Here is a 24,982-nt window from a genome sequence, read left to right on the forward strand (position 1 = left end):
CGTTCCCCGCGGTACCTCCCACCACCGGGACCCTGCTACTGCTGCTAAGTCGCTTCAGTCGTGTCCGACTCTATGCGACCCATAGACGGCAGCCCACCAGGCTCCCCTGTCCTTGGGATTCTCCAGGCAAGACCGCTGGAGTGGTTGCCATTTCCTTCTCCAATGCATGAAAGTGGAAAATGAAACTGAAGTGCCTCAGTCGTGTCCGATTCTTTGCGACCCCATGGACTGCAGCCTACCAGAGTCCTCGGTCCATGGGATTTTCCAGGCAAGAGTATTGGAGTGGAGTGCCATCGCCTTCTCCCCAAAAGAAGAGAATCCAGCACTGATTTAGATCCTGAATTCTGTGATGAGCTGGGGTGGGGGGCGGTCAATAGGTGGCCCAGGTCCCACCCACTCATCACCCAGGAACCTTGAGGAAGCAGTTACCCCAGATTGTGCAGGAACCAGTCCGGGGACCAGTCCACAATCTTCCCGCAGCAGGAGCTGATGGGAGCCAAACAGTTCCTGAGAGGACTGCAGAGGCTCAGGTGTGGAGGAGCGGAGAGGTGTTTCAGATGCACGAGGGTGTCCCCCTGAAAGTGGGCAGTTCTGGCTCCAGTGTGCTGACCGGAGAGAAGGTGCACGGGGGCCGACTGTGGAGCATCATCTATGTGTGACCAGGGATGTCACCCAACTTGGGGCACGGCGATCAGGGGTGGTCTCAGAGCTGATTTGGGGTCCCCAGCAATGTGGGTTGCTTGGGATTTCACAGAAGCAGGACAGGGTGACAAACATCCCAGAGGGCCCGGAGAGGCAGGCTGGGGTTCAGCGTGCCGGGGGTGGACGGTGGGGCCCGTCCCTAAAGGCCCAAACAGCTTGGCACAGTTGCTGATAGGAGGGGCCTGGGCTGCCTGACACACAGACTGGGGCCTTCAGCAGGGAATGAAGGCCGTCTGGGCGCTAAGCCCTCTGGGGACCCCTCAATCCAAAGCGAAGGGGCAGGTGTCTCCCTGCCCTGGGCTGGCCCACAGGGCTTGTCGCTCCCAGCCTGGCCAGCCTCCTTGCTGAGGCAACAGCCTCTCTCAGCCCAGCACCTCCATGGCCTTCTCGTATGTCTCCCAGGCCCAGGGCCACCATAACAAAGAACCGCAGGCCCGTGTATCAACAGCACACACCTATTCTGTCACAGTGGAGCCCAGAAGTTGAGGTCAAGGCGTCAGCAGGTATGGATCCTCTGAGAGCCCCGAGGGAAGCCTGTGTTCCAGGTCTCTCCTAGGCTTGTAGGCAGCCATCTCCACATCCACACAGCACCCTCACCAGTATGTATGTGTCTCCTAATCCCCCATTTTCATAAGGTCACCAGTCATAATGGATTAGCGCTCACCCCAAGGACCTCATTACCTTGATTCCTTGTAAAGACCACCTCCAGATGACATGACATTCAGAGGACTTCAGCATAGGAATTTGGGGACACAGTGCGACTTCTGATATCCTTGAAGGGCAACTGGATTTGGAAAGTAGAGGTGTTTCTTGGGCACAGCTGGAAGGGAAAGCTCTGAGCCTAGGGCTAGGAGGTTCAGTCGTTAAGGTGTTGGGAGTAAGTCAGGGCTACGGGAGCCCCCACATGTCACAGGTTTAGGTTTAAGACTCCTGCAAGACTCCTGGGAAGGACGTTCCCAGGAGAGAGGACAGGGCAGCTAAGACACTGAGGAACTAGGAGAACCCACAGCGTGGGGGGCGCTAACGGTAAGGGATCTGACTGCTAATGAGGGAGATACGAGCGACCTGGGTTCAGTGCCTGGGCTCGGAAGATCCCTTGGAGAAGGAAATGCCACCCCACCCGTGTATCGTTGCCTGGGAAATCCCATGGACAGAGGGGCCTGGTGGGCCACAGTCCACGGGGCTGCAGAGGCGAACACGACAGAGCGACGGAGAGCAGCATGGCAAGGCGCGATCATTTCCTGAGCCCCACCCATGTGCCAGGGAACGTGGTGGGGCCTTGAGGGGACCTGGTGTGAAATAGAGGGCCATGGCTGCCCCGAAGAAAAAGGAGGGCATCCCAGGCAGAAGGAGCAGCATGTGCAGAAACCACGGCAGGAGAGAGGGCTGCTTGGCCAGCAGCCAGGGACTATTGCACAGGCAAGGAGATTTAGAACAGCATCCTGCGGGTGAGAATGGGGTCAGACAGAACAATGAGAGCCTTAGACACTCAGTTGTGTCCGACTCTGTGCCACCCTGTGGACTGTAGGCTGCCAAGCTCCTTTCGCTTCTCATTGAATTCTTTCTGAGCTGAGACATAAAGGACTAGAGTTCTTCGGATCCCATGAAATACCACCTAATGGTTTCAAATGGACAGCCTATGCTAAAGGGAGTACAAAACATCTTCTTTACAGCAAATAACCCACTGAAAACTGCTGTCTATAATTTGCATATGCTAGTTAAAAGGTCAAAGACGTGAGATGACTGATATTTACATGAGTAATATTTCCTTGTTTCAGAATTCTCCATGGGAAGCCAGAAACCTGTGCCTAGAATCCCTGGAAATTACACCTATTCCATTCGCATCACTCTCTCCTGCACCATGGAGGACTCTTCCCTCCAAATTTTTATGGGATTTTGTTCTGTTACCTCCCGAGTTTATACTGTACATACACATATCAAATATCATTGGCAAAAATGGAAACATTTCTTTGGGAGGGAAATGTTTAGAAAATGTATTTCATGTAACTTACATTGAAATGGAGAAAAGATTTAATCTAAAACCAACAACAACAACAATAAAAAACAAACTCATATGGATGTTGAAATGGGGAAGAGATTTAGTGTTAAACAAAAAATACCTGACTACTTATATCAACGGAGTAACATCACCATCGTGAGAAGTAATATATCAGTTGTAAGGTCATTATGTAAAAAGAAAAAAAGAAAATAGTCAAGCGGAGGTTTAGCACAGGGTCACCGGAGAACGCAGGGGCAAGTGTGAGAGACTTGAATACTGATGGGGAGGTGAGGCAGGGACAGGGCCAGGAAGCCAAAGCTGCTCAGGGCCTGGCAGTGGGCGGCTCCTGGCAGCAGGGAACTCAGGCCAGAGGAAGGCCTTCCAGTGTCAGGCCTGTCAGAGGGACCCCCTGGAAGGGAAGGAGGAAGGGTGTGGCCGGAATGGGGCTCTGCCACAAGGAACTCCCTGACAGGCTGCTGTCCTCCTCACACAGGAAGGCTCAGGCCCAGGAGACAGGGAGAGCCTTCCTCCAGGTCTCCTGCCCTGCTGGGGCCTGAGCTGACATCAAGCTGGGTGCCCTAGGATGATCAGGGCACTAAGATGCTGACGTCAGGGTCAAGGTCCACCACTGCCTCCTCCTGTGAGACCCACAGCCGGCCCTCAGGGGTCCCCCTTGCTGAGAATCAGCTCAGCGCCCCATCTGACAGGGTCCCGAGAGACAGGCAGAGACACCGAGGCGTGCTGAGCCACGGAAGGCACCTCGGTCCTTGGGGCCTCTGGGCTTTCAAGCCATTCCCACATCCTTGGGCCTGACAGACAGATCAGACCTGGAGAAGGGAAACCTGGCCTGATGCTGTGGTGTCGTCCCTGCAGGACAGGACAGGAGGTGAGGGCAGTTAAAGGATGGGTCGAGGGTGAGCAGGAGGGTAAAGGTCGCTTCAGAAGATGGATTCCGGGAAGGGGATCGTGCAGGGCCTTCTGGATGAGGTGGAGTTCCTCCAGAACCACCTGGGGCACCTAAACCTGGATGGAGAATCTGAAGAGGTGCCCCACAGGGAAGCAGAAATTCATCAGCGCTCCCAAGATGGCTATCACTGCACTGGAAATGGCCTGTAGGCAGGCCGCCGCCATCTCCCCCAGCCAGGTCAGCACATCCCAACACCTCTGCTGGAGACTCCGCAGAATGCCTTGGAACCGCCGCAGGGCTCTGGCCCATATGCTTTCTTCCGGATTCTGGACCTCCAGAGAGGTAGAGACTGAGGGTTCTTCAGGATTCTGGATCTCCAGAGAGGTAGAGACTGAGCGTCTCTGGATTCTGCGGCGTACTTCTTGCCGTGCTTGCTGAAGCAAGGGACTGGACTCCTGCAGGGATTCCTGCAGGGACGGGGGCCTTTCAGGGACCCGCCCCAGCCGAGGCAGACCTTGGTCCTGACCTGACCAAGGCCTCCCAGACCTTGGGAAAAGCTGGGACTCAGAAGCCCCGCCCAACCTGAACTGCCTGCCTTCAGCCCAACAGCTGCACAGACACGAGGACTTCTCCCAGGGAGTGTGCCTGGCCCCTCGGTTCCCCTCGAAGAACGAACACTGGTGCTTGGTTCTACCTGCCTGTAGGTGGTCGGCCTCTGAACCCAGCACCAGGCCCATGGGGCTCATCAGGCAGGAAGCTGAGTCCAGGGCTCTGGCCACTGTGCGCTGAGTGGGGAGGCTGATGCCCTCAAGGCTGCACCACCTGAGATTTCAGGAACTGCCCTCTTCATCCCCCACTCCAGGGAGCTCTGTGCACACGCAGCAGCCCCAAGGACAAGAGAGACCAGTGGGGAGGGGAAAGAAGGTGCCGAGACAGTGGCTCCAACTCACGGGAAGGTTCTCTTGAATGTGATCTTCTATGAATTCACAGACATCCTTGCTGAGTTCCTCCTGGGGAGAGGAAGTGTGCAGTCTGCACTCCTGCCTCGCTGTTGAGGTCAGTGGTCCCCACTGTGGCCTCCCATGCATCCAGGTGAGTCTGAAGGGAGCCAGGGCCCCAGACCCCATACCCTGGCTGATCCAACTCTGAGGACTACCCTTAGCAGGGGGCAAGGTCCAAACTCACCTCCGTCTCTGCTAGGGCTGCCTCCATCTGGTGGGAAAAAAACACTGTTTAAAACACCTCCATCCTCTCTCACTTTCACCCTGAATCCCAAGCCCCAGCTACTTCTCATCTCTGCTCAGTCACACCAATAACTAACCCTCAACCTGGAGACCATGCTCTGGCATCCCTGCCCTGCCCTGTTGCCCTGTGGTCTGCACGCCGCCCTCAGCATCCCTGGGCCTCCGTATCTCCTCCCTGTACATTCACCTGCCACACAGGTGTGCGTTTGTCCAGTGTACGGACTGGGTGCTGAGCTGTGACCCTCATCATCACCGTGACTGTGATCCCACCCCTCCTCCCTCACACTGGGGAGGGTCGGGGGTGGGGCACACTGACCCACCTGTGCTTCTTCTGGTTCATTTCCCATCTTATCACAGAAATCATCCACACAGTTGTACTGTGAACAGAGATGGACTTGAGTAAAAGAAGCTCGGTTCTTCTCCCTGCTGGGTCCCAGGTGGGCCTTATTGTCGGCGTCACCCAGTAGAACCCAGACCTCCCGAGCCCCCAGCTATTTGTGGGGATGAGCTTCTTACCAGCATGCTCCTCAGAGAAGCCTGGTCATGTGGGACTTCCTGTGGAGGTAATCGTGAAGCAAAGGTTCTGGTCTTGTAACCAGTGAGACCTGTTTTACACGACCGCCCCTCTCCCCGAAGGAGGACCCTTGCCCTGGAATAGGCAGTCAACCTGGTTCCCAGATGCCTAGCCCTCCGTAGTGCCGCTGAAAGCTGACCAGGGAGGAACTGGCGCTGTCCTCTCCTGTCTGAGGCACTAACGGTGACAGCGGCAAGTCTTCCCGACATCTGACCCTGCAGAGCCCCTGACCCCAGCCCCTTTCCCTCCAGGCACTTGACTCCATCTCGGAGGTGGGAGGCACCCCACCGACCCCTCGGGAGACTCCACCTAAGGACGAGAATCTGGCGCTGTCCCTGCTGCCCTCCTGGCCCTGCGAGGTCAGTGGGGCTCACAGCACGTGCAGGGCTCCCGTCTGCACACCCTGTGTCCGGGGGCCCATCCTGTCAGCCCAGCATCACACATGACTGGGCAAGGAAACACCTCGCAGGGCCATGGGGACACTCTGCTGCCCGCATCCTCCTCTCACTGGGCCAGGCCGCTCAGCCTGGCTCACCCCGCGATGACCACGCCCAGACACCGGTGTGCCATGGCCCAGAGCCCCTGAGCATCTGGTCAGCCTCAGAACTAGGTAGTTGAGTGAGACAGAGGGTGGAGGGCACCCCCCAAAATAAGAAATGATTCTGAGCTCAGCGTGGCTTCAGCTGTTGATCCAGGCCCTGAGAGAAATGCTTTCAGCTTTTCTCTGAAAATCCTGGCCAGCCAACTAGACCCCACACGCTGCAACCAAGATCCCTCAGAGACAGAAGAAATTCAATAAATAGGAAGAAGCATTAGAAGGAGCACGAGGATGGCTGATTCCAGGTCCGGCTCCCCCACGAGCATGAAGACTCTAATTCCTACACTCACTCCAAGGGCCATTGCTCCTTCCTCGGTCCCAACACAGGCCCCCACACTGAGCTGCCCCCCACAACCGACCTCCCAGCAGAAGCCCCAGCCCCACAGCCAGGACCTGCTATCTAAGGAAAGGGCTCAGAGCACCAGGAAACTGGAGTGTGTTTGTCAACAATTATGCAGAATTTCAGGATGGTGACAGCAGAGTGTTCGACCAGGGTCATTGTGAGACTGGGCACTTTGATGGCACGGGTGCCATCTTTTGACCCTCTGCTTCCCCAGTGGGAAGGAAATGGCAACCCGCTCCAATGTCTTTGCCTGGAGAAGCCCATGGACAAGGGAGCCTGGGGTGCAGTTCCCGGGTTCCAAAGAGTCGGACACCACTGAGGGACTCACACTTTCACTTTCCCCTGCGGTCACCCCAGTGCCCAGGGAGGGTGGGACAGAGGCTGCTGTGCGCGGAGCAGTCAGCAGGGCTGGGGCTGAGCCAGGGGGGGCCGGCACAGGCGGCAACTGAGAAGTCAGGTCCACTCTCCCCTCATCTCTCCTTGTCACCACCTTAGCAAAACACATGGTGGATTAGGGTCTTCCCGCTGGGACCTGGTGGAGGAAGAGTGGGAGGAAAAGTGCTTCAGTGAAGCGGGCTCGCCCACCACCCTGAAGGGTCCTCTGCCTGCAGGTCACCCCACCTCCACACTGGGCTCCCCAGAGCCCCTCACCTGAGATCCTGCAGCCAGAGCTCCAGCTGAGCACTGCCTGGCTGCCCACTGAGCCCCAGCCACTTAAGAGCTGGCCAGGGAGGGGCGGAGAGGGTGGAGCCCTGCTGGGGGCGGGGGCAGGGTCGGGTTGGTTAAATTTGAGACAGAAACTGAGACAGAAATAGAAGCAGAAACAGAGAGGGGAGGAGGGGAGTCAGAAGGAGGGGATGACATGGAGCCAGAGGTCTGAGGGGCCAGGGCGGGGAGGGCGTGTCCCTTATGCTCTGAGTCCAGGGGTCAGGGCCCTCCTCCCTGAGCTGGGTTGGGATCTCTGAGCCCAGCTTGGGCCAGACACCCTCCCCCTGGCACCCCACCCCACCCCCCACCCCACCCCCCCCCCCCCCCCGCCCCACGCCCCCGTTGGTTCAAGCACAGGGAGGGAACAGGGAAAGTCCCGACTTGGGACGATAGTTTGAGGAAGCTTCCGGGGGAGCGGACCAGGGCCCTGGAACAGACTGCACTCCACTCCACATCCAGAGAAGCTTCTGTAGCTGCCCTGCCCTCAGGAAGTCACAACACCTGCAGGGTCCCTGAGGTGGAGACTCTCCCACGGGGCCCGGCATCCAGGGCCCCTGTGTGCCGTACCCACAGGATGTGTCCCTCAGAAGGAGCTGAAGGGAGCCTTGCTGAACGTCTGGGCCCCGAGACCAGGGTCCCCTGAGCCCTGCTCGGGCCCCCGGTCCTCAGTCACTGTGCCAGGGGTCTCCATGCCCTGCCCAGCCCACAGCGCTTGACTCTCACAGCCTGGCCCACCTCCCCTGAGACCACAGCCCCTCACAGCCATGGCCTGGCATCTGTCTTAGAGACCCAGGGCCGCCATAACAAAGAGCCACAGACCCGGGACTCAGCAACACACATTTACTCTCACAGTGAAGTCTAGAAGTTCAAATCAAGTCATCCGCAGACAGCGGTTGCTCTGAGAGTCCTGAGGAAGGCGTTTGTTCCAGGCTTCTCTCCTAGGCGTGTACACGGCTGTCTCCAGGTCTACATGGCGCCATCCCTAGACAAGTAACTGTCTCCTAATTCCCCATTTTCAGAGGTCACCAGTCATAAAGGATTAGAACCCACCCTGAGGACCTCATGCTAACTTGATTCCCTGGAAAGACCCACCTCCAGGTGCTGGTGGTTAGGACTTCACTGGGTGCAGTTAGGGAGACATGATTCAGTGTCTAATATCCTTGAAGAGTAACCAGCCTCCTGATGGGCCACCCGTGTGCACGCCATGGGGACAACCTACGAATCCTGCTCCTCAGGGAAAGTCTCTCTTGGGTCCACCAGACCCCAGCTGCATCCCCTGCCCCTTAGGAGCCCTTCAGTTTTCTGAAACTCCCTTCCCACACCCAGGAGGTCCAGATCCTTCCCTGAGCCAGCTCAGAACTCCAGGGTGGGAGGGAGACAACAGAGGCGCTCTTGCTTCAGGTGCGGGATTCCCTGGTGGCTCAGAGGGTAGAGAATCTGCCAGCAGTGTGGGAGACCTGGGTTCGATCCCTGGGTCGGGAAGATCCCCCTGGAGAAAGGAACCCACTCCACTCTCATGGCCCAGAGAATTCCACGGACTGCATAGTCCATGGGGTCGCAAAGAGTCACAAGGCTGAGCAGCTTTCACTTGCTTCAGCTGCACGCCTCATATCCAGGTAGTATCTCGGGTGATCTGGCTTCCTGAGACGCCACACTGGGGACTTCCACATCTGTCTCAGGAGGGCCACCTCCTGAAAGGCTTTCTGTGTCTCACTGTGGACTGAACCCTTTTCTTTATAGAGTTTTAGTGAGATGTAATTCACATATCATACAATTCACCCAGGAAAGTGCCTCATTTAATGCACAGTACTACTCAACCATCACCACCAACAATTTCAGAACACTTTTATCATCTCCAGAAACCATCCAGCACATCTAAGCCATCATCCTCTAGGGCCACCATGAGGCCATTGCTAAGCCTGTTTTTAACTTTTCGAGGTACCACTAGCCTATTTCCCGAGGTTTTGCAGGGAGGTCAGTGGTAAAGAATCTGCCTGCAGAGCGAGAGATCCAGGTTCAATCCGTGGGTCAGGGAAAATCCCTGGGAGGACGACATGGCAACCCACCCCAATATTCTTGCCTGGAAAACCCCATGGACAGAGGAGCCTGGCGGGCTACATCTATGGGGCCACGGACACAGCATTGAGCGTGCACGACCACACACAAGGGTGGTAGAAGTTTTCCTGCTCCATGCCCTTACCAGATGTATCATTTGCAATTGTTTGTCCCCATTCTCCGAGTGTCTTTTTACTTTTCCGGTGTTGCCCTTTGAAATACTAAAGTTTTAAGTGTTTCTATTTTAATAATTTGTCTCACTTATTTCCCATTCTTTAAATAACATAATTCAATGCGATGTGGCATTTTTGTGAAGCAGACTTCATGAAGTCTGAGAGGCCGGAGAAGTGTCCATTGTTGCAGTGAAAGGAGCCTCAGATGTCACAGGAAACATCCCTCTCTGGGCCCCTCCAACCAGCCTTTGGTTGCTCCCCCAGCTCATTCTCACCCACCCTGTCCCCCTTCAATACTCGATTGCAGCCTCTTCTGTAAAACAGTGATTCCGGTCTGTCACGTTCCTGCCACCAAACTTCACCTTGGGGCTCCATCACTGCTCCGAGGAAAGGAAAGGTTTTCTCTCCTGTTATTTTTATTGTCCTGCTTCAGGGCTTACAAGCTTTTTGAAGACAAGTTTCCTCCTCCTCATACTTAGAAAGGGTCCTGACAGAGGCCCACATGGCTTCTGGTGCCTTCGAATTCCCAGGTCCCTGGCTGGTTGAAGACACCTGGCTGTCATCCTCCTTCTGGTCATGACCACGCTGGGCTCCGTGCCCCTGGGTCAGCTCTGGGCAGCACTGTGGGCCCGCTGAGGCTGGTGGCACATTAAGAAAGGGTGGGTATGTGCCTCCAGCCATGGGGGTGACCCTCTCTCACCCAGGCCATGAGTGGGCTCTGTAAACACAGGAAGAGGGTGGCCCCTGGGTGGAGAACATGGAGGGGACACACGAGTCAGAAGACAGAGACCAGGGACGGCAGCTGCTGGCCCTGGTCCTTTGCAGATCACGGCCACCCCCAGCCATCCCCACATCAACCACCCGGTTTCTTCAAATGCAGATTCCTGGCCCCAGACCCAGAGTGAGGATTCACAGTGAAGACATGGAATCTGCATTTTTAAAGTTCCCTAGGTCATTCTCTCTTTTTCTTGGACCACACCGATCGCCTTGAAGGATCTTAGTTCTGGGACTCGAAATTTCACTCAGGCCACGACAGTGAGAGCACCAGGTTCTAACCAGGGGACCACCAGGCAACTCCCTTCCTGGGTCATCCTGTGTGGACTATTCCAGAAGCAGAGTTGCAGAGGCACTCATTTAGATCCTGAATTCAGTGGGGAGGGGGCTCGTTGAGGTGGCCCAGGTTCCACCCACTTGTCACCAAAGAGCACTGCGGGGGCAGTGACCCCAACTGACAGGGGACCAGTCCAGTGTCTTCCCACCAGCATCGAGCTGATGGGAGCCAAGGGGTTCTGGACGGGGCGGCAGAGGCTCATGTGTGGAGATGGGAGAGGTGTTTTAGGAGCAGAAGGGTGTCCTACTGACTGTGGGGCGGCTCTGGTACCAGCGTGCTGACCAGAACCAAGAATGGGCCACCGGGGCCGTCTCAGGAGCATCACTCACGTGTGAACCACGGATGTCACCCTGGACTTGGGACACATGCTCAGGGGTGGTCTCAGAGCTGGGTTTGGGGCCCCACCAATGTGCTTTGATTGGCACTCGTGGAGGCAGGACAGGATGAGAAACGTTAGAGCAGAGGCTGGAGAGCCGGCTCAGCTGGCAGTGGGCAGTGGGGCTGTCCTGTAAAGAGCCAAGCACTTGGGACAGCTGCTGTTGGCAGGCGACGCAGGGCTGCATGATTTAGCCGTCTGAGCTCTGAGAAAGGCCAGGCGTTCCGGGAAAAGGAAAGTCCTGCGGGGTCATGGCCAAGGGCAGGGGAGGAAGGCCCAGGAGGCCGCACACAGGGGGCGTTCAGTGCCAGGGCCGGCCCGTGTCTCTGCCCTCCTGGACTTAGCTGCACGGGCATCCCCACCTGCATCGTGGCTGAGCCCTGCCCCTGGGACAGACTTCCCACAGCCACATCCAGCGGGGGCCCCGTTGCGATCCGCTCCCTTCCACACAGCTGCAGATCCCCTCACCGGGAGGCCAGGCCCCCCACCAGCAGGGACAGAAGAGGCAGGAGGGGCACCGAAGGCTGCCCTGCAGCCTGACTGATCCCGCACTGACGCACACTGATAGACGCACTCTCCGGGCTTAAGGGTCTCTCTGCGGGGTCTGGGTGCCCGAGGGCCCACACTAGGGGTGAGGCAGTCCAGGTACTTGGGACCCATCGGTTGGGGGGAGTCCGGCTCGGCATTGATGCTGACCTTGGGGAAACACCAGTAGTGGACGCCCTTGAAGAACTAGGTGTCACCTGCGGGAAACGAGAGGTTTGAGGGGCTGGTCCATGCCTGCCCACACTACAAACCCCTCTCTCCTCAATGCTTCTCCCGCCACCCCGGGGTCTGCAGACCCCACCGCGCCACGGCTACTGTGCCCCCAAAGCCCGGCCCCCCGGGTGCGTGAGCTCTCCCACCCGTGTTGTGAACGGTGACAATTTGCAGGCTGGCAGCGCGCCCTCCCAGAGGCTCATATCGTGTGGGTACCTGGGTTTCTGGCACGCCGCAGCCTGGTCCTACCTCCAGTACTGCCGCCCCCGGATCAGGTAGGTCTTCCGATTGAGCCACCAGGAGACAGGGCATCCACCTCCTCCCCGGGGGGCAGCCCCAGCTCGGTGAGCGGGCATGCAGCGCCCTAAGCAGCCCGTCCTGGAACGACCAGAACTGCGGGCCTGTGGGCAGAGCGGGGGCCGGGTGAGCCATGCTGCACATGCCCCGTGCTAGACCCCCACCACCAGGACCCTGCTACTGCTGCTAAGTCGCTTCAGTCGTGTCTGACTCTATGCGACCCCATAGACGGCAGCCCAGCAGGCTCCTCTGTCCCTGGGATTCTCCAGGCAAGAACACTGCAGTGGGTTGCCATTTCCTTCTCCAATGCATGAAAGTGGAAAGTGAAAGTGAAGTCGCTCAGTCATGTCCGACTCTTTGCGACCCCATGGACTGCAGCCTACCAGGGTCCTCCGTCCATGGGATTTTCCAGGCAAGAGTACTGGAGTGGGGTGCCATCGCCTTCTCCGCAAAAGAAGACAATCCGGCAGTGATTAGATTCTGAATTCTGTGATGAGCTGGGGCGGGGGGCGGTCAAAAGGTGGCCCAGGTCCCACTCACTCATCACCCAGGAACCTTGAGGAAGCAGTGACTCCAGAATGAGAGGGGACCAGTATGGGGACCAGTCCACAATCTTCCCGCAGCAGGAGCTGGTGGGAGCCAGCAGTTCCCGAGAGGACGGCAGAGGCTCAGGTGTGGAGGAATGGAGAGGTGTTTCAGGTGTAGGAGGGTGTCCCCAAAAGTGGGCAGTTCTGTCTCCAGTGTGCTGACCGGAGAGAAGATGCACAGGGGCCGACTGTGGAGCATGATCTATGTGTGACCAGTGATGTCACCAGGACCTGGGGCACAGTGATCAGGGGTGGTCTCAGGGCTGATTTGGAGTCTCCAGCAATGTGGGTTGCTTGAGATTTCACAGAAGCAAGACAGGGTGACAAACATCCCAGAGGGCATGGAGAGGCAGGCTGGGGTTCAGCGTCCCAGGGTGGATGGTGTGGCCCGTCCCTAGAGACCCAAACAGCATGGCACAGTTGTTGACAGGAGAGGCCTGGGCTGCCTGAGACACAGACTGGGGCCTTCAGCAGGGAATGAAGGCCGTCTGGGCGCTGAGCCCTCCGGGGGCCCCTCGATCCAAAGTGAAGAGGCAGCTGTCTCCCTGCTCTGGCCTGCGGAAACAGCCTCTCTCAGCCCAGCACCTCCATGGCCTTCTCGTATGTCTCCCAGGCCCAGGGCCACCATAACAAAGAACCACAGGCCCGTGTATCAACAACACACACTTATTCTCTCACAGTGGAGCCCAGAACTTGAGGTCAAGGCGTCAGCAGGTATGGATCCTCTGAGAGCCCCGAGGGAAGCCTGTGTTCCAGGTCTCTCCTAGGCTTGTAGGCAGCCATCTCCACATCCACACAGCATCCTCTTCAGACGTGTATGTGTCTCCTAATCCCCATTTTCATAAGGTCACCACTCATAATGGATTAGCGCTCACCCCAAGGACCTCATTTACCTTGATTCCTTGTAAAGACCACCTCCAGATGATGTGGCATTCAGAGGACTTCAGCATAGGAATTTGGGGACACAGTGCAACTTCTGATATCCTTGAAGGGGCAACTGGATTTGGAAAGTAGAGGTGTTTCTTGGGCACAGCTGGAAGGGAAAGCTCTGAGCCTGGGGCTGGGAGGTTCAGTCGTTTAGGTGTTGGGAGGAAGTCAGGGCTATGGGAGCCCCCACATGTCACAGGTTTAGGTTTAAGACTCCTGCAAGACTCCTGGGAAGGACATTTCCAGGAGAGAGGACAGGGCAGCTTAGAGACTGAGGAACTGGGAGAACCCACAGCGTGGGGGGCGCTAATGGTAAGGGATCTGACTGCTAATGAGGGAGATGCGAGCAACCTGGGTTCAGTGCCTGGGCTCGGAAGATCCCTTGGAGAAGGAAATGCCACCCCACTCGTGTATCCTTGCTTGGGAAATCCCATGGACAGAGGGGCCTGGTGGGCCACAGTCCGTGGGGCTGCAGAGTCGAACACGACAGAGCGACATAGCGCAGCATAGCAAGGCGTGATCATTTCCTGAGCCCCACCCATGTGCCAGGGAACGTGGTGGGGCCTTGAGGGCACGTGGTGTGAAATAGAGGGCCAGGGCTGTCCCGAAGAAAAAGGAGGGCATCCCAGGCAGAAGGAGCAGCATGTGCAGAGACCCTGGCGGGAGAGAGGGCCACTTGGCCAGCAGCCAGGGACTATTGCCCAGGGGAGGAGACGCTGAGCAGCGTCCTGCGGGTGAGACCGGGTCTACAGGTCAGTGAGCACCTTAGGTGCTCAGGTGTGTCCCACTCTGTGCCACCCCATGGACTATACGCTGCCAGGCTCCTTTCACCTCTCACTGAATTCTTTCTCAGTTGAGACATAAAGGACCAGAGTTCTTCGGATCCCATGAAATACCACCTAATGGTTTCAAATGGATATCCTATGCTAAACGGAGTACAAAACGTCTTCCTTACAGCAAATAACCCACCCAGAACTGCTGTCTATAATTTCCATGTGCTAGTTAAAAGGTCAAAGACGTGAGATGACTGATATTTACAAAGTAATATTTCCTTTTTTCAGAATTCTCCATAGGAAGAAAGAAACCTGTGCCTAGAATCCCTGGAAATTAGACCTGTTCCATTCCCATCACTCCCTCCTGCACCATGGAGGACTCTCTCCTCCATATTTGTATTGGATTTTGTTCTGTTACCTCCCGAGTTTATACTGTACAAGCACATATCAAATATCATTGGTCAAAAACTGAAACATTTCTTTGGGAGGGGAAATGTTCAGAAAATGTATTTCATGTAACTTACATTGAAATGGAGAAAAGATTTAATCTAAAACCAACAACAACAATAAAAACCAAACTCACATGGATGTTGAAATGGGGAAGAAATTTAATGTTAAACAAAAAAACCTTACTTATATCAACTGAGTAAGGTCACCATCGTGAAAAGTAATATATCAGTTGTAAGGTCATTACCTAAAAAGAAAAAAAGAAAATAGTCAAGCGGAGGTTTAGCACAGGGTCACCAGAGAACATAAGGGAAACTGTGAGAGACTTGAATACCGATGGGGAGGTGAGGCAGGGACAGGGCCAGGAAGCCAAGGCTGCTCAGGGCCTGGCAGTGAGAGGCTCCTGGCAGCAGGGAACTCAGGCCAGAGGTAGGCCTTCCAGTGTCAGGCCTGTCAGAGGGACCCCCTGGAAGGGAAGGAGGAAGGGTGTGGCCGGAATGGGGCTCTGCCACAAGGAACTCCCAGACAGGCTGCTGTCCTCCTCACACAGGAAGGCGCAGGCCCAGGAGACAGGGAGAGCCTTCCTCCAGGTCTCCTGCCCTGCTGGGGCCTGAGCTGATAGCAAGCTGGGTGCCCTAGGATGATCAGGGCACTAAGGTGGTGATGTCAGGGTTAGGGTCCACAACTGCCTCCTCCTGTGAGACCCACAGCCGGCCCTCACGGGACCACCTCGCTGAGAATCAGCTCAGTGCCCCATCTGACAGGGTCCCGAGCGACAGGCAGAGACACCGAGGCGTGCTGAGCCACAGAAGGCCCCTTGGTCCTTGGGGCCTCCGGGCTTCCAAGCCACTCCCATATCCCTGGGTCAGCAGAACATCCCGTCCCTGACAGACAGGTCAGACCTGGAGAAGGGAAACCTGGCCTGATGCTGCAGTGTCGTCCCTGCAGACAGGAGGTGAGGTCAGTTAAAGGATTGGTTAAGGGCAAGCAGGAGAGTAAAGGTCGCTTCAGAAGATGGTTTCCGGGAAGGGGATCATGCAGGGCCTTCTGGATGAGGTGGAGTTCCTCCAGAACCACCTGGATCACCTAGAACTGGATGAGGTTTCTGAAGAGCTGCCCCACAGAGGAGCAGAAATCCGTCAGGACTCCCCAAAGGGCCTTCACCGCACTGCAGACGGCCTCCAGGCAGGCCGCCGCCTTCTCCCACAGCCAGGTCAGCACATCCCAACACCTCTGCTGGAGACTCCGCAACATGCCTTGGAACCGCCGCAGGGCTCTGGCCCAGATGCTCTCTTCTGGGTTCTGGACCTCCAGAGAGGCAGTTACTGAGGGTCTCTGGATTCTGCGGCGTACTTCTTGCCGTGCTTGCTGAAGCAAGGGACTGGACTCCTGCAGGGATTCCTGCAGGGATGCCTGCAGGGATGCCTGCAGGGATGGGGGCCTTTCAGGGACCCGCCCTGGACGAGGCAGACCCCATTCCTTCCTGACCTGACCAAGGCCTCCCAGACCTTGGGAAAAGCTGGGACTCAGAAGCCCAGCCCAGCCCAGCCCAACCCAAACTGCCTGCCAAGAGCCCAACAGCTCCACAGACATGAGGACTTCTCCCAGGGACTGGGCCTGGCCCCTCGGTTCCCCTCGAAGAAGGAACCCCGGTGCTTGGTTGTACCTGCCTGCAGGTGGTCGGCCTCTGAACCCAGCACCAGGCCCATGGGGCTCATCAGGCAGGAAGCTGAGTCCAGGGCTCTGGCCACCGTGCGCTGAGTGGGGAGGCTGATGCCCTCAAGGCTGCACCACCTGAGATTTCAGGGACCCCCTCTTCATCCCTGACTCCAGGTAGCTCTGTGCACACGCAGCAGCCCCAAGGACAAGAGAGACCAGTGGGGAGGGGAAAGAAGGTGCCGAGACAGTGGCTCCAACTCACGGGAAGGTTCTCTTGAATGCGATCTTCTATGAATTCACAGACATCCTTGCTGAGTTCCTCCTGGGGAGAGGAAGTGTGCAGTCTGCACTCCTGCCTCGCTGCTGAGGTCAGTGGTCCCCACTGTGGCCTCCCGTGCATCCAGGTGAGTCTGAAGGGAGCCAGGGCCTCAGACCCCATACCCTGGCTGATCCAACTCTGAGGACTACCCTTAGCAGGGGGCAAGGTCCAAACTCACCTCCGTCTCTGCTAGGGCTGCCTCCATCTGGTGGGAAAAAAACACTGTTTCAAACACCCCCACCCTCTCTCACTTTCACCCTGAATCCCAAGCCCCAGCTAGTTCTCATCTCTGCCCAGTCACCCCAATAACTAACCCTCAACCTGGGGACCATGCTCTGCCCTGCCCTGTTGCCCTGTGGTCTGCACGCCGCCCTCAGCATCCCTGGGCCTCCGTATCTCCTCCCTGTACACTCACCTGCCACACAGGTGTGCGTTTGTCCAGTGTAAGGACTGGGTGCTGAGCTGTGACCCTCATCATCACCGTGAAATGAACCCACCCCACCTCCCTCACACTGGGGAGGGTCGGGGTTGGGGCACACTGACTCACCTGTGCTTCTTCTGGTTCATTTCCCATCTTATCACAGAAATTTTCCACCCGGGTGTGCTGTGAACAGAGATGGACTTGAGTAAAAGAAGCTCGGTTCTTCTCCCTGCTGGGTCCCAGGTGGGCCAGATCGTTCTCGGCATCACCCAGCAGAACCCAGACCTCCGGAGCCCCCAGCTATTCGTGGCGATGAGCTTCTTACCAGTATGATCCTCAGAGAAGCCAGGTTAAGTGGGACTCCCTGTGGAGGTAACAGTAAAAATCAGGTTCTGGTCTTGTAACCACCGAGACCTGTTTTACAGCCCGCCCCCACTCCCCACAAGGAGGACCCTTGCCTTGGAATAGGCGGTCCACCTGGTTCCCAGAACCTAGCCCTCCGTGGTCCTGCTAAAAGCTGACCAGGGAGGAACTGGCGCTGTCCTCTCCTGTCTGAGGCACTAACGGTGACAGTGGCCATTCTTCCCGACCTCTGACCCTGCAGACCCCCGGCCCCCAGCCCCTTTCCCTCCAGGCACTTGACTCCATCTCAGAGGTTGGAGGCACCCCAGCGACCCCTCGGGAGACTCCACCTAAGGGCAGGAATCTGGCGCTGTCCCCACTGCCCTCCTGGCTCTGGGAGGTCAGTGCAGCTCACAGCACGTGCAGGGCTCCCGTCTGCACACCCTGTGTCCGGGGGCCCATCCTGTCAGCCCAGCATCACACATATCTGGGCAAGGATACTCCTCGCGGGGCCATGGGGACACTCTGCTGCCCGCATCCTCCTCTCACTGGGCCTGGCCGCTCAGCCTGGCTCACCCCACGATGACCACGCCCAGACACCGGTGTGCCATGGCCCAGAGCCCCTGAGCATCTGGTCACCCTCAGAACTAGGTAGTTGAGTGGGACAGAGGGCAGAGGGCTCCCCCAAAAATAAGAAATGATTGTGAGCTCAGGGTGGCTTCAGCTGTTGATCCAGGCCCTGAGAGAAATGCTTTCAGCTTTTCTCTGAAAATCCTGGCCAGCCAACTAGACCCCACATGCTGCAACCAAGATCCCTCAGAGACAGAAGAAATTCAATAAATAGGAAGAAGCACGAGAAGGAGCCCGAGGGTGGCTGATTCCTGGGATTCTGCAGACGCTCCACGTCGGCTCCCCCACGAGCATGACGACTCTTATTCCTACACTGACTCCAAGGGCCATTGCTCCTTCCTCCATCCCAACACAGGCCCCCAAACTGAGCTGCCCCCCACAACCGACCTCCCAGCAGAAGCCCCAGCCCCACAGCCAGGACCTGCTACCTAAGGAAAGGGCTCAGAGCACCAGGAAACTGGAGTGTGTTTGTCAACAATTATGCAGAATTTCAGGCTGGTGACAGCAGAGTGTTCGACCAGGGTCATTGTGAGACTGGGCACTTTGATGGCACGGGTCCCATGTTTTGACCCTCTGCTTCCCCACTGGGAAGGAAATGGCAACCCACTCCAGTGTCTCTGCCTGGAGAAGCCCATGGACAGGGGAGCCTGGTGGGCTACAGTTCCCGGGTTCACAAAGAGTCACCACTGAGCGACTCACACTTCACTTTCCCCTGCGGCCACCCCAGCACCCAGGGAGGGTGGGACAGAGCCTGCTGTGCGCGGAGCAGTCAGCAGGGCTGGGGCTGAGCCGGTGGGAGCCGGGACAGGCGGCAACTGAGACCACAGGCCCACTCTCCCCTGGTCCCTCGTTGTCACTCACCTTAGCGAAGCACATGGTGGATTAGGGTCCTCCCGCTGGAATCTGGTGCAGGAAGAGTGGGAGGAGAAGTGCTTCAGTGACGCAGGGTCGCCCACCACCCTGGAGGGTCCTCTGCCTGCAGGTCTCCCCACCCCCACACCGGGCTCCCCAGAGCTCCAGCTGAGCACTGCCTGGCTGCCCACTGAGCCCCAGCTACTTAAGAGCTGGCCAGGGAGGGGCAGAGAGGGTGGGGCCCTGCTGGTGGAGGGGGGCAGGGTCGGGTTGGTTAAATTAGAGACAGAAACTGAGACAGAAATAGAGGCATACACAGAGCCAGGAGAGGGGGGTCAGAAGGAGGGGAAGACATGGAGCCAGAGGTCTGAGGGGCCGGGGCGGGGAGGGCATGTCCCTTACACTCAGGGCCCAAAGGTCAGGGCCCCTCCTCCCTGAGCTGGGTTGGGATCTCTGAGCCCAACTTGGGCAGTACCCCGCCACTATCGGTGGAGAACGGGGAGGGACTGGGGAAAGTCCAGACTTGGGACGATAGTTTGAGGAAGCTTCGGGGGGAGCCGACCAGGGCCCTCGAACAGACTGCACCCCACCTCACATCCAGAGAAGTTTCTGCAGCCGCCCTGCCCTCAGGAAGTCACAGGACCTGCAGGGGCCCTGAGGTGGAGATTCTCCCTCGGGGCCAGCATCCACGGCAGGGGCCGGGCCTGTGTGCCTACACACAGGATGTGTCCCTCAGAAGGGGCTGAAGGGAGCCTGACTGACCGTCTGGGCCCCGTTGACCAGGGTCTCCTGAGCCCTGCTAGTCACCAAGCCAGGGGCCTCCATGGCCCTGGCCATCCCCACAGGGCTTGACTCTCACAGCCTGGCCCACCTCCCCTGAGACCACAGCCCCTCACAGCCATGGGCAGGCATCTGTCTTAGAGACCCAGGGCCGCCATAACAAAGAGCCACACACCCGGGTCTCAGCAACACACATTTACTCACAGTGGAGCCTAGAAATTGAAATCCAGGCTCAGCACACAGCGGTTGCTCTGCCAGCCCTGACGGAAGCATGTATTCCAGGTTTCTCTCCTAGGCGTGTAGACGGCTGTCTCCAGGTCTACATGGTGCCCTCCCTAGACAAGTATTTATCTCCTTATTCCCCATTTTCAGAGGTCATCAGCCATAATGGATTAGAGCCCATCCTAAGGACCTCATGCTAACTTGATTCCCTGGAAAGACCCACCTCCAGGTGCTGGTGGTTAGGACTTCACTGGGTGTATTTAGGGGAACAGGATTCAGTGTCTAATACCCTTGAAGAGGAACCAGCCTCCTGATTGACCACCCATGTGCACCCCATGGGGAAGAACCTAGGAATCCCGGTCCTCAGGGAAAGTCTCTCTTGGGTCCACCAGACCCCAACTGCATCCCCTGCCCTTTAGGAGCCCTTCAGTTTTCTGAAATTCCCTTCCCACACCCAGAGGTCCAGATCCTTCCCTGAGCCAGCTCAGAACTCCAGGGCAGGAGGGAGACAACAGAGGCGCTCTTGCTTCAGGTGCGGGATTCCCTGGTGGCTCAGAAGGTAGAGAATCTGCCTGCAATGCAGGAGATCTGGGTTCGATCCCTGGGTCAGGAAGATCCCCCTGGAGAAAGGAACCCACTCCACTATCATGGCTCAGAGAATTCCACTGACTGCTTTGTTCATGAGTCACAGAGTCAGACACGGCTGAGCGCCTTTCACTTGCTCAGCTGCACGCCTCATTTCCAGGTCTTATCTCCGGAGATGGGACACTGGGGACCTCCACATCTGTCTCAGGAAGGCCACCTCCTGAAAGGCATTTCGTGTCTCACTGTGGGCTGAACCCTTTTCTTTAAAGAGTTTTAGTGAGATGTAATTCACATATCATACAATTCACCCAGGAAAGTGCCTGATTTAATGCACAGTACTACTCAACCATCACCTCCAACAATTTCAGAATACTTTTTATCATCCCAAGAAACCATCCTGAACCCCTGAGCCATCATCCTCCAGGGCCCACCACCACGTAATTGCTAAGTCTGTTTTTAACTTTTTGAGGTAGCACTAGACTATTTCCCGAGGCTTCCCCGGTAGCTCAGGGGTAGACAATCTGCCTGCAAAGCGAGAGATCCAGGTTCAATCCATGGGTCAGGGAAGATCCCCGGAAGGACGACATGGCAACCCACTCCAATATTCTTGCCTGGAGAACCCCATGGACAGAGGAGCCTGGGTGGGTACAGTCTATGGGGCCACGGAGGCAGCATGAGTGTGCACGCACACGCAGAATGGTGGTGTAAGTTTTCTGGCTCTATGCTCTTACCACGTGTATCATTTGCAATTTTCTGTCCCCATTGGGTGGGTTGTCTTTTTACTTTTCTGGTGTTGCCCTTAGAAATACTAAAGTTGTAAGTGTTTCTATTTTAATATTTTGTATCATTTATTTTCCATTCTTTAAATAACATAACTCAATGCAGTATGGCATTTTGTGAAGCAGACGTCATGAAGTCTGAGAGGCCGGAGAAGTGTCCATTGTCGCAGTGAAAGGAGCCTCAGATGTCACATTGGACATCCCTCTCTGGGACCCTCCAACCAATCTTTGGTTGCTCCCCCAGCTCATTCTCAGCCACCCTGTCCCCCTTCAATACTCGACTGCAGCCTCTTCTGTAAAACAGTGATTCCGGTCTGTCACGTTCCTGCCACCAAACTTCACCTTGGGGCTCCATCACTGCTCCGAGGAAATGAAGGCTTTTCTTTCCTGTTATTTTTATTGTCCTGCTTCAGGGCTGATAAGCTTTTTGAAGACAAGTTTCCTCCTCTTCATACTTAGAAAGGGTCCTGACAGAGGCCCACATGGCTTCTGGTGCCTTTGAATTCCCAGGTCCCTGGCTGGTTGAAGACACCTGGCTGTCATCCTCCTCTGGTCGTGATCTCACTGGGCTCGGTGCCCCTGGGTCAGCTCTTGAAGCACTGTGGGCCCGCTGAGGCTGGTGGCACATTAAGAAAGGGTGGGTATGTGACTCCAGCCATGGGGGTGAACCTCTCTCACCCAGGCCATGAGTGGGCTCTGTAAACACAGGAAGAGGTTGGCCCCTGGGTGGAGAACATGGAGGGGACACATGAGTCAGAAGACAGAGACCAGAGAGAGCAGCTGCTGGCCCTGGTCCCTTGCAGGTCGGGGCCACCCGCAGCCATCCCCACAACAACCACCCAGTTTGTATAAAGGCAGATTCCTGGCCCCAGACCCAGAGTGAGGATTCACAGTGAAGACATGGAATCTGCATTTTTAAAGTTCCCTAGGTCATTCTCTCTTTGTCTTGGACCACACCGATTGCCTTGAAGGATCTTAGTTCCGGGACTCGAAATTTCACTCAGGCCATGACAGTGAGAGCACCAGATTCTAACCAGGGGACCACCAGGCAACTCCCTTCCTGGGTCATCCTGTGTGGACTATTCCAGAAGCAGAGTTGCAGAGGCACTCATTTAGATCCTGAATTCAGTGGGGAGGGGGTCATTGAGGTGGCCCAGGTTCCACTCACTTGTCACCCAGGAGCACTGAGGAGGCAGTGACCCCAGGCCGAGAGAGGACCAGTCCACTGTCTTCCCACCAGCATCGAGCTGATGGGAGCCAAGGGGTCCTGGAGGGGGCGGCAGAGGCTCAGGTATGGAGGTGGGAGAGGTGTTTTAGGAGCAGGAGGGTGTCTTACTGAATGTGGGCGGCTCTGGTACCAGCGTGCTGACCAGAATCAAGGATGGGCCACAGGGGCCATCTCAGGAGCATCACTCACGTGTGAACCACGGATGTCACCCTGGACTTGAGACACATGCTCAGGGGTGGTCTCAGAGCTGGGTTTGGGACCCCACCAATGTGCTTCGATTGGCACTTCATGGAGGCAGGACAGGATGAGAAACGTTAGAGCAGAGGCTGGAGAGCCGGCTCAGCTGGCAGTGGGCAGTGGGGCTTTCCTGTAAAGAGCCAAGCACTTGGGACAGCTGCTGTTGGCAGGAGACGCAGGGCTGCATGACTTAGCTGCCTGAGCTCTGAGAAAGGCCAGGTGTTCCGGGAAAAGGAGAGTCCTGCGGGGTCAGGGCCAGGGGCAGGGGAGGAAGGCCCAGGAGGCCGCACTCAGGGCACTCAGTGCCAAGGCCAGCCCTGTGTCTCCGCCCTCCTGGACTTAGCTCCACCGGCATCCCAGCTGCATCCTGGTTGAGCCCCGCCCCTGGGCGATCCGCTCCCTTCCACGCAGCCACAGGTCCCCCTCAGGGGGAAGCCAGGACCCCCACCAGCAGGGACAGAAGAGGCAGGAGGGGCACCGAAGGCAGCCCTGCAACCTGACTTATCCAGCAATGACCGTGCAGCCTCTGGGCTTAACTGTGGCTCTGGGGGGCCTGGGGGCCAAGGGGCCCACATTGGGGGCGGGGAAGTCCAGGAACTTCGGACCCACGGGATGGGGGAGTCTGGCTCTGCTTTGATGCTGCCCTTGGGGAAGCGCCTGTAGTGGACGCGCTTGAAGAAGTACCTGTGTGTGACCTTCGCGGAGGGAGAGGTTTGGGGTCTGGTCCACGCCTGCCCACGCTCCAAACCCCTCTCTCTGCACCGCTTCTCCCCCCATCCCAGGGTCTGCAGGCCCCACGACCCCACGGCCCCTGGCCCCGCATCGCCCGGCCCCCCGGGTGCGCGAGCTCTCCCACCCGTGTTGCTGACGGTGACATCGTTGGGGAGCGGCAGCGCGCCCTCCCAGAGGCTCAGATCGCGCGGGTAGCCGGGGTCTGGGCGCGCAGCAGCCTGGTCCTACCGCCAGTACTGCCTTCCCGGATCAGGTAGGTCTTCCGGTTGAGCCGCCAGGAGACACAGCGTCCACCTCCGCCCCGGGGGGCACCCCAGGTCGGTGATCCAGCGCTGGCGCCCTCTAGCAGCCGGTCGTGGAACGACCAGAACTGCGCGCCTGCGGGCGGGGCGGAGGCGGGTAGGCCGCGCTGCGCATGCCCGGCGATAGCCCCCCACCACTGGGTCCTGCTACTGCTGCTAAGTCACTTCAGTCGTGTCCAACTCTGTGCGACCCATAGACGGCAGCCCACCAGGCTCCCCTGTCCCTGGGATTCTCCAGACAAGACCACTGGAGTGGTTGCCATTTCCTTCTCCAATGACTGAAAGTGGAAAATGAAAGTAAAGTCGCTCAGTCGTGTCCGACTCTTTGCGACCCCATGGACTGCAACCTACTAGGGTCCTCCGTCCATGGGGTTTTCCAGGCAAGAGTACTGGCGTGCGGTGCCATCGCCTTCTTCGCAAGGAAGAAACTCCGGCACTGATTTAGATCCTGAATTCTGTGATGAGCTGGGGTAGGGGGCAGTCAGTAGGTGGCCCACATCCCACCCACTCATCACCCAGGAACGTTGAGGAAGCAGTTCCCCAGATTGAGCCGGAACAAGTCCGGGGACCAGTCCACAATCTTCCTGCAGCATGAACTGATGGGAGTCAAACAGTTCCTGAGAGGACGGCAGAGGCTCAGGTATGGAGGAACGGAGAGGTGTTTCAGATGCACGAGGGTATCCCCCTGAAAGTGGGCAGTTCTGGCTCCAGTGTGCTGACCAGAGAGAGGGTGCACGGGGGCTGACTGTGGAGCATCATCTATGTGTGACCAGTGATGTCACCCAGGACTTGGGGCACGGTGATCAGGGGTGTTCTCAGGGCTGATGTGGGGTCCTTAGCAATGTGGGTTGATTGGATTTCACAGAAGCAGGACAGGGTGACAAACATCCCAGTGGGCCTGGAGAGGCAGGCTGGGGTTCAGTGTCCCGGGGGTGGACGGTGGGGCCCGTCCTTAAAGAACCAAACAGCTTGGAACAGTTGCTGACAGGAGGGGCCTGGGCTGCCTGGCACAAAGACTGGGGCCTTCAGGACGGAATAAAGGCCGTCTGGACCCTGAGCCCTCTGGGGGCCCCTCGATCCAAAGCGAAGTGGAGGCTATCTCCCTGCCCTGGCCTGCCCCACAGGGCTTGTCATTCCCAGCCTGGCCAGCCTCCTTGCTGAGGCAACAGCCTCTCTCAGCCCAGCACCTCCATGGCCTTCTCGTATGTCTTCCAGGCCCAGGGCCACCATAACAAAGAACCACAGGCCCGTGTATCAACAGCACACACCTATTCTCTCACAGTGGAGCCCAGAAGTTGAAGTCAAGGTGTCAGC

At 57.2% G+C, this 24,982-nt stretch overlaps 1 protein-coding gene and 1 pseudogene across 2 annotated transcripts; both read right to left on the reverse strand.

The window, feature by feature from the left end:
* Positions 1-2,715: 2,715 nt before the first annotated feature.
* Positions 2,716-7,072, reverse strand: LOC128043247 (uncharacterized). 2 transcript variants are annotated; one of them, XM_052635552.1, is made up of 7 exons: positions 7,019-7,072; positions 6,696-6,899; positions 5,369-5,407; positions 5,173-5,229; positions 4,794-4,820; positions 4,559-4,618; positions 2,716-4,075 (listed from the first exon to the last, which is right to left on the reverse strand). In XM_052635552.1, the coding sequence occupies exons 2-7, from the start codon at positions 6,870-6,872 to the stop codon at positions 3,719-3,721; spliced, it is 717 nt and encodes a 238-aa protein (XP_052491512.1). In that variant the 5' UTR covers positions 6,873-6,899; positions 7,019-7,072; the 3' UTR covers positions 2,716-3,718. The 2 variants fall into 2 exon arrangements, with proteins under 2 accessions (XP_052491512.1, XP_052491514.1); XM_052635554.1 differs by lacking the exon at positions 5,369-5,407.
* A 7,653-nt stretch (positions 7,073-14,725) lies between these two features.
* Positions 14,726-18,967, reverse strand: LOC128043248 (uncharacterized; annotated as a pseudogene).
* Positions 18,968-24,982: the final 6,015 nt, after the last annotated feature.

Source organism: Budorcas taxicolor, chromosome 2 (genome assembly GCF_023091745.1).
Source record: "Budorcas taxicolor isolate Tak-1 chromosome 2, Takin1.1, whole genome shotgun sequence".
Classification (NCBI taxonomy): domain Eukaryota; kingdom Metazoa; phylum Chordata; class Mammalia; order Artiodactyla; family Bovidae; genus Budorcas; species Budorcas taxicolor.

Bases quoted from the DNA above. Each gene is read 5' to 3' on its own strand.
- LOC128043247 (XM_052635552.1), bottom strand. From the start codon at position 6,872: ATGTGTTTTGCTAAGGTGGTGACAAGGAGAGATGAGGGGAGAGTGGAC. The intron at 5,230-5,368 runs GTAAGAAGCTCA...CTCTGTTCACAG, and splicing joins CTTCTCTGAGGAGCATGCTG to TACAACTGTGTGGATGATTT. The intron at 4,619-4,793 runs GTGAGTTTGGAC...TCCTCTCCCCAG, and splicing joins CAGCCCTAGCAGAGACGGAG to GAGGAACTCAGCAAGGATGT.